Genomic DNA, 11,985 nt, shown 5'->3' with positions numbered 1-11,985 from the left:
TCACCAAAGCAGCGCTTCTTGAGTGTAGAGCCCCGAACTCAGGGAGAGAGAGGTTTTTATTTAGGGTTACAGCAAGGTTTGGGGAACTCCAGCTTGGCAGTCCTATGATTGATGGACATTTAGCAAATATCGGGTGTCTGGAGGGCCAAACCATAATTGTTTTCCTCATCCTATTGTAAAAAACTGCTGGGTAAACTCCAGGTACTCACTGATTAGCCTTTGCTAGGGGTGTGGTTAAATATTACCAGAAGTGAGTGGTCAAAGCACATTTTTATGAGTTTTTCTCCTTTTTGAGACTGTAGTTTATGCCTAGGTTATTTACCTTTAAGACAGAGTTTCTTTTTCAGAAATGGGGTTACGCAGGCCTCACAGTAAGGAGTAGTGGAGACCCCCCACCCACAGATCAGGAGCCTCCAGTCTGGTTATAAGGAGGCTGTGCCCAAAGCATAAAAGCGGCTGAACTGCCTGGGGGCTCTGAGTCTACATTGCTCTAACAATGAAGGGCGTGGTAAAAGTATAACCATTCATCTGGAAGTGGTGGTGAACACCTTTAGTTCTGTGCTTGGGAGACGAAGGCAGGCAGATATACATGAGCTCAAGGCCAGTCTGGTCTTCAAAGCCAGTTTCAGGACAGCCAGGGTTACACAGAGAAACCCTGTCTCAAAAAAACAAAGCAAAAGTGCACTTTCCCCTAGCTGGGCTGCCTTGTTGAGCCACAGAAGAAGAGGATGCTTTTAGTCCTGGTGGGACTTGATGTGCTGGGGGTATGGGCCAGGGCCTCTCTTTTCTGGGGAGAATGGGAGAAGAGGATAGGAAGGCAGGGCCAGAAGGAGAGGAGGGAGGGGCTGCAATAGGGATGTAAAATGACATAAATAAATAAATTAATTAATTAAAAAAAATCTTCATTTTATGCTTTGTCTCTTCCACACATCTGTGTTAGCCAAGATGGTTCCCCTGCTCTTTCTCAGCTGACACTCCAGGGGGGACAAAAAAAAAAAAAAAAAAAAAGAACTATTAAATATGGCAGTGACAGCTGATTGCCAGTGCCAGAGAGAATGAAGTCAGGCCCTGGGCTGCCCCAAGCCTGGGGTCAGGTCAAAGAAGTGCTCTGAACCTGGCTGAGAGGAAAACCAGGGCTGGAGAGTAAAGCGCTTGGAGCAGGCGCAGGCCCAGGACTTGCCCACACACAGCACCCACAGCCTTAAGCTAAGTGAATGTAGCAGAGTTTACCTGAGCAAAGAAAAACCTTATTTTCTTTTAAAGATTTATTTATTTATTATGTATACAGCATTCTGCCTGCATGCAGAAGAGGGCACCAGATCTCACTATAGATGGTTGTGAGCCACCATGTGGGTGCTTGGAATTGAACTCAGGACCTTTGGAAAAGCAGCCAGTGCTCTTACCTTCTGAGCCCTCTCTCCAACCCCCCCCCCCCCCCCCAAAAAAAACCCCACCTAATTCTTTAATCAGGCAGCCCTGAGAAGGACAGTGACCCGAGAGACCAAACCTAGCAGCCCCTGCAGGGCACAGAAGTGAGCAGAGAAGATTTAAGTTAGTCTTAGCCTGCCAGTTGAGGAGAAAGCCTCCTGCACGCGACAGAAGCCCCAGGCTACCATTGAGCTCATGTGTCTGCACTGGGCACAGCAAGAGATTTTAGTCCAAACCAATGGCTTCAACATCAGAGAGCACATCTGCCTGGGAGAAGGGAAACAGCAGGTACCACTGCAGCTTCGTTTAAGAGAAAGGCTCCAGTTGGTCAAAAAGCAGAATAGAGAGGGAAAATTTATGGGCCTGTGGGAAGGAAAGATTCCAATAAAGACCCGTACACATAAAACTAAAAAATAAAGCTGGGTTGTAATAGCACACACCTTCAATCCCAGCATTCAGAAGGCAGAGGCAGGTGGACCTCTGTGAGGCCTAGGCCAGCCTGGTCTACTGAGTTTTGGGACAGCCATGGTTACACAGAGAAACCCTGTCTTGAAAAAAATTAAAACAAAAACAAACAAATAAGCCTTAAGTCTTTTAATAAGTGGATCCAGTCACTACTAACATCTGTGCAGAGTGGGGGATGTCCCAGACGCCCGCCACATTCGTGGGATGACTGGAGAGTGATGGCTGGGTTATGGCTGCAGAGTTAGAGGTGAGCTCAGGAAGCCTTGAGGCTGGTGAGGGGAGAAGAATCTGAGGGGTTAGCATGTCGGTAGCATTTCCGCCTCTACTGGTGTTGGATGAAAAGACTGAGGTAGCTCACCCGGGTGAAGCCAGGCCAGGGACTTCCCAAAAGACCCCCTAACAACCAGAATCCTGAAGCCTCTGAATAAAAAGCCAGCGTGACAGATGCTGGGGGGCGGGGGGGGGGGGGGGGGGGGAGGAGTTGTTTATTGGCGTTTGAATTTGTTTCAGAATCTTCCCTAGACTCCAGAGAGGTGGCTAATGGTGGCTCTGGACTTCCAGACAGTGATGCCAGGGCTGGTGGTGGAGGGGGGAGTGTCGTCCTGAGCCAGGAAGCTCTGAACTGGGCCCAGGTCGTCCATGTGGAGGTCAGTGGCCAGCGTCTTCCCTTCCGCCTGCAGGCTACTGATACGCAGGAGGAAATCCTGGTGGGTTCCTGTGGGGGTGAGCTGACGAAAGGTTTTAAAGCGACTGCTCACTCACCCCGCCTGCCTCCTTCCTTATGCTTGCCTCTTGGAGCTCATTTGCTGCTTGCCACTGCAACCACTGTCTGTCTTAGACAGCGGACCTGCCTGCCATGGCAGAGACCCGGAGCCCCCTTTTGCTCTACATCCTGGTCTTCTGTTTGCCAGGCTCTGGATTGATCAGAGGGCAGAAGGTGAGTGGGAGTCAGTCCCGGAGAACGGGAGGGGATGCGCATACCTGCTGTATGGATGGCTTGGGTGGTCTGACCTCCCTGAGGGCCCAGATTGCCAGGCTGTTGTCCCAGCTCTCCAGGCTGAAGTCTGTGTCGGTTTTACCCGAAGTTAAGGCTACAGCAACTGCATCTCCTCTAACGATGTCTGGGTAGCTGGTAGTGTACTATGGGCAGCTATTCTGTGTGTCCCCAGCCTGTGGCTGAGCAGGGACAGTTCCACCCCCATCCTCCTGGGCTCCCCTAAGACCACTGTCTATGTGGCCCGCACCTGGTGGGGAGAGGAAGGGTTTAGGTGTCCTCACCACCCATCCTCTGGGAACTATAAACCAAGAGGCTCATTCAGAACCTGACCACATCTAAGCCTGTGGCCAGCACAGAGCCTGTGCTGAGAGTCGCCCACTCTCCATGCTGATGGGTAGATTAACCAACAATATTCTTAAGTCTCAGAGATGCCCCTCACCAGCCCTGGGCATGACCCCTTCAGTCTTTACAGCCTCTGGCCAGCTGGTTCTAGTCTCCTGCTAGAAATCCAAGGCCCAAGGAGGACAGCAACAAATTGTTCTCACTAGAGTCATGGTCTGGACCACAGCCTGTGATTTCTGCTCAGGCCTGCAATTCCCCGTGCATCGAGCTGAGCGTACAGGAGCTCATGAGTGGTTGTAGCATGGCCCCTGAGGTCAAGATTGTTAGGCTACCTGTCCCTAGGTCTCGCCAGCCTATAGCTGCTGCATGGGGTTGGGAAAAGCCTCACACCTTGAGTATGGAGACTGAGTTTTTGATCTGTAACTGAGCAAGGGTACTTCCCTTGTGAGACCAAGCTCATCTGCTCCTCCGGCAGCTTCCAGGGTCCCCGTGGCAAAGCGAGGGAATCCACCACCAGGTAGCCATGGGGTTCTTTGTCTTTATACTGCCTCCGGTTCCATGGAAAAATGATTTCAGGTCCAGGCCAGCACTGGGTGGAGTAGGTGGGATACTGGGATGAGTGGAAAACCCACAAGCTCCAGAGTTGTGCAAGTTGGAAAGCACTTTGCCACCTGTGTTCTGGGCAGCGGGGACAGAGGTCAGTGAGAAATCTCAGCTTGGAGGTTTTTTCCCTTGTCAGAGATGTGGTAAAGTTAAACAAACAGTCCTAAGTCTATAAACTGATACTGAGGCCCAGACAACCTGGACCAGGGAAGAGGTTTTGAGGTCCTCGTGGGTAGGGACGTAGCAATGCCATCCGTGCTTCTCCCTCACAGTCACTCATCCTGTATAACATGAGACACAAGCTGCAGCTACCGGGAAAGTATCCTCAAAGGGCAAAGGTAGCATTAGGACTTGGCTCAGCAGGCTTGGGCCATAGAGGCACTGAAGGCTTCCTGTGGGACGGTCTGAGCCTGTGTCCACCCAGAAGCCTTCTGCCCAGTGACTACTTCATATTGAGCACAAGCCTGAAATCCTCGGCCAAGGTGCAAGAGTGGGAGCATCGGCAAGCATCTGCTCTGTCCGCTCCTGCTCTGATGCAGAGGAAGGGAAGGCAGCTCAGGGGCCTTTCCTCTCTTAGGGGGGTTAGGTTCTAGGCTGTCAGTCTAGAGACTCCCCAGGAGCTTGGCCCCAGCTTGGGGGAGTTTTTTTTCACCTAGCCTCTGGGCTTAATAGTTCACATTTCTCAGTTTCCCCAGAGGCACTTGTGTAGAAAGCAGATGTGGGAATCTCAGCCCTGGGCTGAGCCCTGGGCCCCAAGGTGCTCCCAGGAAACAGACCTCTGACTCAGCTGATGTCCAGCCTCATCCCACCCTGCGGCATCACCAACAGGAAGGTGGCTCCGTCTGGTGCCGATGGTGGGCAGATGTGATCTGAGTGCCTGTCTCAGGTGTGGTCCCTGGAGAGGTGCTGATTCAGCGGTTGGCTTATCCATCATCACCACTTCACACGGGCTTACAGAGCTCTAGTCTCCTCCAGGCTCTCCCTCACTCTGAGTGACAGCTCTCAGCTCACACTGAGCATTTCTGAGAAGCCTGGCCAACCATCCTGGGGTCCCTACCAGAGTGGCAACTGTACTTCCATCCCTGCCTGCCTAAGGGAGTGGTTTTGAGGGGGGCCCACTGTAGGCCAAGCGTATGCTCCAAACCTGAAACTGAGTTGCTCAGTTTCCTAGGCATGGCATGGCAGCAAAGGGGAGCTTTGGGATGAGGGATCCAAACATAACATCTAGACCCGGGAGCAGCCAGACCAGAGGCATTGCTGAGTAACTTCCCTCTTTGTCAACCGCAGGGGCATGAGCGGAAAAGGCAAAAAAATCACAGCCGCAGAGAGGCCTGGAGCTCTGTACGCTCTGGAAGAAAGTGCTTTTCCTTTTCTCTGGGTTTGGAAAGCCACTTCTCTGTGACTCATTTTAGGCAAGGGGTGCTCTGGGTGCACCCTCTTTGGAGTACGTGTGGTCAGCATTTTCAAGATGAGAAGATGCGGCTTTCTCCAAGCCATTCCCCTTCTCTCAGCCCCTTCTCTCACCATAGGCTCAGTCTGCCCTCCAGGGTACAGCGCTGTAGCTTCTTTTGACCCTAAATGTGGTCCCAGTGGAGGACTGCTGAGAGTTGCTTCAAGACTGCAGGATGGAGGCAGGCAAAGGTCTCGTCACACCTTCCACCCCACCAGCATGCTAATCTGTTTCCCCAGCCGCCCTCAGTCCAGTGGTGCCCTCACGCCCGACTCAGTTCTCCAGACAGGGGTCAGGCATCACTGTAAAGCACTAACTGAAGCCAAGTGTGGGGTCTACTTGGCGGACCACACTTGTAAAAGGTAGAGGTAGAGGATCAGAAATCCAAAGCCGGCCTGGGGCTGTGTGAGACACACAATATAGATATGTAGGAAAGCTTTAAAAAATAAAATAGATTTAACAGGGGGTGGTGGCACATGCCTTTAATCCAGCACTTGGAAGGCAGGGGCAGGCAGATCTCTGTGTTCGAGGCCAGCCTGGTCTACAGAGGGAGTTCCAGGACAGCCAAGCTACACAGGAAAACCTTGTCTCGAAGAAAAAAAATAAAGTAAACAAATAAAATTTAAAAATAATAACAACAAACAACTCATTAACTGAGTCCTGAGGCTGCACCCAAGCTCTGCTTCTCCCAGGTGTAGCTGGCTGCTGTCAGCCTGGCCTCCAGCCACTATCCAACCCTCTTTCAGGCTACCTTGCCTGTACACATGGCCATTTGCTCTTCTCCATCCCCAGCCTTGGTTCTGCTGCCCCCTCCGCCAGAGCACTTACCCTAGCACTTACAACTCTTACAAGCTTCAGGTACAATTCACAGGAGTAGTTTCAGCTGTCAGCTTGGCAGAATCTAGAATCACCAGGGAAGAGGGTCTCAGTAAGGGATTGGCTAGATCAGGTTGGCCTGCCGGTGTGTTTATGGAAGATTGTGTTGATAACGTTAATGGATGTGTGAAGACCCAGGCCACTGTGGGTGGCACCATTCCCTATGCAGGGGGTTCTGGGCTATCTAACTGTAGAGAGCAAGCTGAGTACTAAGGAGCAATGTGGTACCACTAGCTGTTTTAACTTCCTGTCACCTGGACTTCCCGTTGATGGTGAGCCGTAACCTGGAATTGTGAGCTAAACAGACCCTCCTCTTCTGAACTGCGTTTTGTCAGGGTATTTTATCACAGCAACAGATGAAATTAAAACACCCTGGGTCTTGTTCTCCCAGCTGCCCCCATTGCCTGTCATCCTCTGGACCCTGGTTTCCTGTCTGCAGGTAGAGCCTTGGATCAGGACTGGCATCGGGCCTTTTGGAGCTGTAGCTGGACAGCCTTAACACACCAGGGCAGACCCTCTGCTCAGGGCTGGTGTTCACCGGGAAGCTTGTGCCTTGTCCTAGTGCGACAGACTAAGGACATTGTATTCTTGCAAACAGTGTGAGGCTTGTTGCATGTTTGAGCAAAAGGCAAGGAGGTCTAGCTGCAGGCCCTGCTTTACACCCTGTCCCCATGCCGGTTTGAAAAAGGGCTCCCCTGAACTTCAATCTCCTCACCTTAGATGGGAACGGTTCTCCTGGAGGAGCATAAAGACTTGAAGGATTTCAGCCACAAACATAAGGACAGGTTGTGGCATGACAGGGAGGTTCTCGGAGCTTTCCTGGCTTGCTCCCTCCCACTGAACAGAAGGGAAGCTGTGGCTTTGCTGTAATCGGTCTGGCCTCGGGGCTGGACCCGAGTGCAGCCCCTCACTGTGCATTCTGCCTACGGCCTAGATGAAGTCTGAACACTGTGATGTGCTCAGAGTGATTCCCATGTACACACCCTGCACCACATGCGCAGCTATCCGGAGGCAGCCGTGTTTCTCCGACCGGCCTCTGAGTCTGGTGCAGAAGATACTCCTAGACTGTCGGTACGGGCCCGTCCCTCTTCCTTCCCACTCTCAGGAGGGTGGCAGGGGACCCAGAGGACCCTCACTGACCTCCAGGGGCGGGCATACAAACTATCATTAACCCCCACACCTTGCACTGGTCACGGTGAGGGAGGAGAAAAGACGTCTACTGGGCGTCTACTGCATGCTGGGCCCTGGCTTGGCCCTGGCTACAGGGAGAGGAGAGACGTGGGTGGGATAAGATTCCTGGAATTCGGTGTGAGGAGGCTGGGAGTGAAGGCCACAGATGCCCACCACCCCATTACCTGCCTCCCCTCTCTCCTAGCTATGAGGTGACGCTCAAGGGCTCTGTGGTATCCTTAAGTGGCTGCAGACAGGAGTGCTGGCACCACGGGGTACAGAATGCCTGCTGCCCCGGCTACTGGGGATCCAAGTGCTTTGGTATGGAAGAGGCCACCTGCCCTGCTCCGCTCACCTTACACCCCAGCCCCCAGCTCTTGTTCTGAGGGACACCTACACTGCCCTCAGCCTTATTCAACAGCTCATTGAGGGCCCCGAGGGGAAGGCTCCCTAGCCCTGCTTGCCTGGAGGGGGGGCCGGAGCAGAGCATTCTGGGAATCAGCTGACTTCTTGGGGTCCACAGAGTGCCCTGGAGGTGCTGAGAAACCGTGTAGTGGCCACGGGACCTGCCTGGATGGCTTAGCTGGAAATGGGACCTGTGTGTGCCAGGTAAGGGTTGCGTAGTGATGAGGTGGGGGTACTGGAGGAACCCCACTGACTCAGTGCATTAACAGGAAAACTTCAGCGGCTTAGCCTGCCAGGAGTGCCGAGACCCCCAAAGATTTGGTCCGGACTGCCAATCAGGTGAACTTGCAGGGCCTCCTGGCAAGGCCAGCCTTGTCTCTGCAGCCCTTCCCTAACTCCTCAGACTTGCCTTTCTCTCCTGGGATTCTGGCCATGATTCCTTCTGCCCTGAGGCTCTCGCATATGGCATATGGTAGTCTCAGGAACCTCTTCCAGGAAGCCCTTCCTAATGACCCTCTTTCTGCCTGGCTCCCTCTGGGCTTTCCCCTTCCACTGTGATCCTGTATCACAGCTCTGGACTCCCAAGGTTATTCCTACAATCTAAACACGCAGAGGCCAGGAAGGTCATGTCCCTGTGTGTACCTTGGTGAGGCTGTGGTTCCACTTGCTCTTGTGTGTCCCTCTTAGTGTGCAGATGTGTGCACGGCCTGTGCAACCACGGACCACAGGGGAATGGGAGCTGTCAGTGTTTTGCTGGATACACCGGCCCCCTCTGCGACCAAGGTGAGCAATGCTGCCGAGGACAGCAGTGTCTTTGTGGTCAGGGCAGGGAAGGACAGTTGGGTGATAGATAGGGCCTGAGTCTCAGCGGGACCTAGGCCTGCAGCCTGTTAGGGCTGGGGAGTGTCATCTCAGACTTCCACTGTCTGGAGTCCCACAGCAAGCGGAGCAGGGTACTTTTACTCCTCCCCACTTGGGCCTTCACTGTGACCTCTCTGCTCAGAGCTTCCGGTCTGCCAGAGGCTGGGATGCCCCAAGAATTCCCTGTGCTCTGCAGAGATGCCCTCCTGTAAGTGCCTGCCTGGACACATTCAGAAAGGCAATGTCTGTGTTGGTAAGCATATGAGCTTGGGGCAGGGAATTCTGGCTTGGAGAACAGAGTGGGTGGCAGGGCCCGGGAAGGTGACCTTTTATACCAGTACAGTTTTGCCACTTACAGAGAAAGGAAATTGTTCCAAAGAGGCACAAGGCCTATGGCCACTCTTGCGGCAACCATAAAGGGGTCAATGCTTTCGGGCCTCAACTCACTCAGGCTCTCTCTGCCCTGGCAGCTTCTGACCCCTGCCAGCCATCTCCTTGCTCCCCACTGGCCCGATGCTCAAGGACTCCCGAGGGGCAGGCTCAGTGTCATTGCCCAGAGAATTACCATGGCGATGGCAAAGTGTGTCTTCCCGAGGACCCATGCCTCACCAACTTTGGTGGCTGCCCCAGGAACTCTACCTCCTGTCAGTACCTTGAGCCAGGCAAGGTAAGCTGGGATGCCTGCTCCGCAAGCCACTCCGGCTGCAGGGCCCTGGGCAAGTCAGAGATTGTCTGAACACCTCAGATGCTCCAGTTAGAAGATATGAGGAGAAGCCCAACCCTAGTCTTTAAGGAGGAGTGGCAGGGCTGTGTGAGGGAGGCTTTGCCAGTAATTTTCCTGAATTCTCACTGATGGCTGTACCACCTCCTTCTTCCCTTGCCGTTGGCCCAGGCCACCTGTACGTGCCTGACAGGTATGAAAAAAATTAACAACAATGCTTCTGAGGGATGCTATGCCTCATGCAAACCACATTCCTGTGACAAGTCAGCCACCTGTCAGCTGACCCCTAGTGGAAAGACCAGGTTGGCACAGGGGCCTGGGGGAGTGGGCACAGAGCCGGGAGGATGGAGTGAGCCAAGCACTCCTCTGTGTGCCTCCTCTCAGGGCCTGGGAGGGAGGACTGGGGAGGAGCAGGGGCATGGCCCATCCTCTCTCTAACCAGTCTCTCTGGGTCCCCAGCTGTGTGTGCAAAGATGGTGAGGTGGGTGATGGTCGTGCCTGCTACGGACACCTGCTCCACGAGGTTCAGAGGGCCAATCAGAATGGCCTGATGGTTCCACGGTTAAGAGTGGCCGTTGCCATGCTGGGTGTGTGCCCCCTAGGCCTACCTGTGACCACACACCCTGTCCCCACAGAGCTGGGAGGGAGACCTAGTCTTGGCAGAGACTAGTTTCTTTGCCCAAGAACTGGGTGAGGCCGGGATGGAGGTGGGAACTGGACCCCGCACTAGTATTCTTTTCCCACACTAGACACCTAGAACGATCCCCTCAGGAGCTTCCCACTTACATTCTGACACCCCTCTTGCCACCTACAGAGCAGGGCTGCCAGGAGATTCTTGCTGCATCAGGCCCATTCACCCTGCTGGTGCCATCCATCTTGCCCGTCTCCTCTGTTGCCTCCAGTGCCATGAATGTGAGCCCCTTCTCCCAGGAAGCAGGACATGCTCTCCCCATTCATGATACTTCCCTTGAGACAGTCTCATTCAAACCCTGAGAATGGAGGCCTGCCAAGCCTCTGTCCTCTTTGTGACTCAGGCAGGGAAGGTGCAAAGAGGGTCGAGCTGTCTGGGCTCTACCCAGCACCCCACCTCTGTGTGTCTGCAGGTGACCCTGGCACAGCAGCTCTGCAGACAGTATATCATCGCGGGGGAGCACATCCTGGAAGATGTAGGACCTTCAAACATCCGCAAGTGGTGGACGCTGGCTGGCCAGGAGATCACTGTCACTTTCAAAAACTTTGTATGAGATGGTCCTCAGCCTGGGGGCCGGAGGGGGCCAGGGGGGCGACACAGCTGGGCAAGTGTGAGGCGGCGGGAGGGAACGGCAGAGCCGGGCTTGGCCTGTGGGACACAGTCCTGTGTCCGTCTTGTCAGAGATATACCTATAAGTATGAAGATCGGCCCCAGCAGACGTTCAGTATCCAAAAGGCCAACTACGCCGCGGCTAATGGGGTCTTCCATACGGTCTCTGCCCTGAGGTGGCAGCTTCCGCCTCCGCTTCCAGGGGACCCCAAGGTGAGCCCACAACCTCTTTTACACCTTGTGCTGCGGGGGATGTCTTGGTGTGTCAGGTCCTGGCATGAGGCTGTTCTGGCTTCTGGAGGCTAGGCTCTTCCTCCTGGGGCAGAAGCTGCCTCATGCCACCCTGTGGCCCTTATACCTGCAGAAAACTGTTGGCCAGATCCTTGCTTCCACAGAGGTTTTCACGAGGTTTGAAACGATCCTGGAGGTGAGCCTGGGGAACGGAGTTCTGCCTGGCTGCACTTGCAGACCAGAACAGCTCGATGCCCCCAGAATCTGCCCCACCCTACCTTCCGAGAGCCTGCCCGTCACAATCCTGACAAACCTCTACGGGGTCACGGACCAATGTGCCACCCATGTTTCCCACTTAGCCAGTAGGAACTCCCTGCTGGCTGATGGTGGGTGGCAAGAGCCAGGTAGGGCTCGGGCTCGGAGGCAGGGATCTATCTAACCCTCCACCCCCTTGTGCTGCCACAGAACTGCGGGCTGCCTTCTATCCTGGATGGGCCTGGGCCCTTCACAGTCTTTGCCCCAAGCAATGAAGCTGTGGATGGCCTTCGAGATGGCCGTCTGATCTACCTTTTCACAGCAGTAAGCTCTATGGGAATATGAGGCTGCGGGCTGGGGCTGCCAGGGCTTCTCCATTGACCTCCAGGAACTGACTCCTCCCCTCAGGGCCTTTCCAAACTTCAGGAGCTGGTGCGGTACCACATCTACAACCATGGCCAGGTGAGAGGGTCTGCTCCTTCACGGTGTTCCCTGTTTCAAGGACTACTGCAGGCTTCGATCTTCCTGGGGACCCCATTTCCTTATCCTCTCTCCTCCACATCTGAGAACTGTGTATCACCTGAACAAGGCGTGGCCCATGCCCCGCCGAAAACCATTGTCTCCTGCCCCAGCTGCCGGTCGAGGAGCTCATCACTAAGGGACGCGTCCTCACCATGGCCAACCAGGTCCTGACTGTGAACATCTCTGAGGAGGTGAGCTCCGTGAGCGGCTGAGCACATGGGTCCAGTTGCGGGAGCTGCTGGCCTTGCTCGTGCCTGCTGGTGTGCTCCAGATACCACGGCGGGTAGGACGCTTGGCAAGGCCCCAGCTGGTCTAGGATAGTGGACACAGGTCCCACGGCAGCCATAAACAGAACCGCC

The 11,985-nt window shown here is 54.3% G+C and overlaps 1 protein-coding gene across 2 annotated transcripts in view; it reads left to right on the top strand.

Moving 5' to 3' along the window:
* Positions 1-2,683: 2,683 nt before the first annotated feature.
* Stab1 (stabilin 1) overlaps positions 2,684-11,985 on the top strand; it is a 28,452-nt gene continuing 19,150 nt past the window's right edge. For both annotated transcript variants that reach the window (XM_055612349.1, XM_055612348.1), the window contains exons 1-17: positions 2,684-2,830; positions 7,096-7,232; positions 7,537-7,652; positions 7,855-7,940; positions 8,006-8,075; positions 8,424-8,519; positions 8,740-8,850; positions 9,068-9,264; positions 9,490-9,620; positions 9,778-9,905; positions 10,133-10,230; positions 10,422-10,556; positions 10,691-10,831; positions 10,983-11,045; positions 11,315-11,428; positions 11,513-11,566; positions 11,737-11,817. In XM_055612349.1, the coding sequence (XP_055468324.1) occupies positions 2,750-2,830; positions 7,096-7,232; positions 7,537-7,652; positions 7,855-7,940; positions 8,006-8,075; positions 8,424-8,519; positions 8,740-8,850; positions 9,068-9,264; positions 9,490-9,620; positions 9,778-9,905; positions 10,133-10,230; positions 10,422-10,556; positions 10,691-10,831; positions 10,983-11,045; positions 11,315-11,428; positions 11,513-11,566; positions 11,737-11,817 (1,839 nt within the window). In that variant the 5' untranslated portion in view covers positions 2,684-2,749. The remainder of the gene's footprint in view (positions 2,831-7,095; positions 7,233-7,536; positions 7,653-7,854; positions 7,941-8,005; positions 8,076-8,423; positions 8,520-8,739; positions 8,851-9,067; positions 9,265-9,489; positions 9,621-9,777; positions 9,906-10,132; positions 10,231-10,421; positions 10,557-10,690; positions 10,832-10,982; positions 11,046-11,314; positions 11,429-11,512; positions 11,567-11,736; positions 11,818-11,985) is intronic.

The sequence above is a fragment of the Psammomys obesus genome, unplaced genomic scaffold (assembly GCF_907164565.1).
Source record: "Psammomys obesus unplaced genomic scaffold, mPsaObe1.curated_primary_1811, whole genome shotgun sequence".
NCBI classification, from domain to species: domain Eukaryota; kingdom Metazoa; phylum Chordata; class Mammalia; order Rodentia; family Muridae; genus Psammomys; species Psammomys obesus.
The sequence above is the reverse complement of the archived record's forward strand: the minus strand, read 5'-3'. Positions and strand labels throughout refer to the sequence as shown.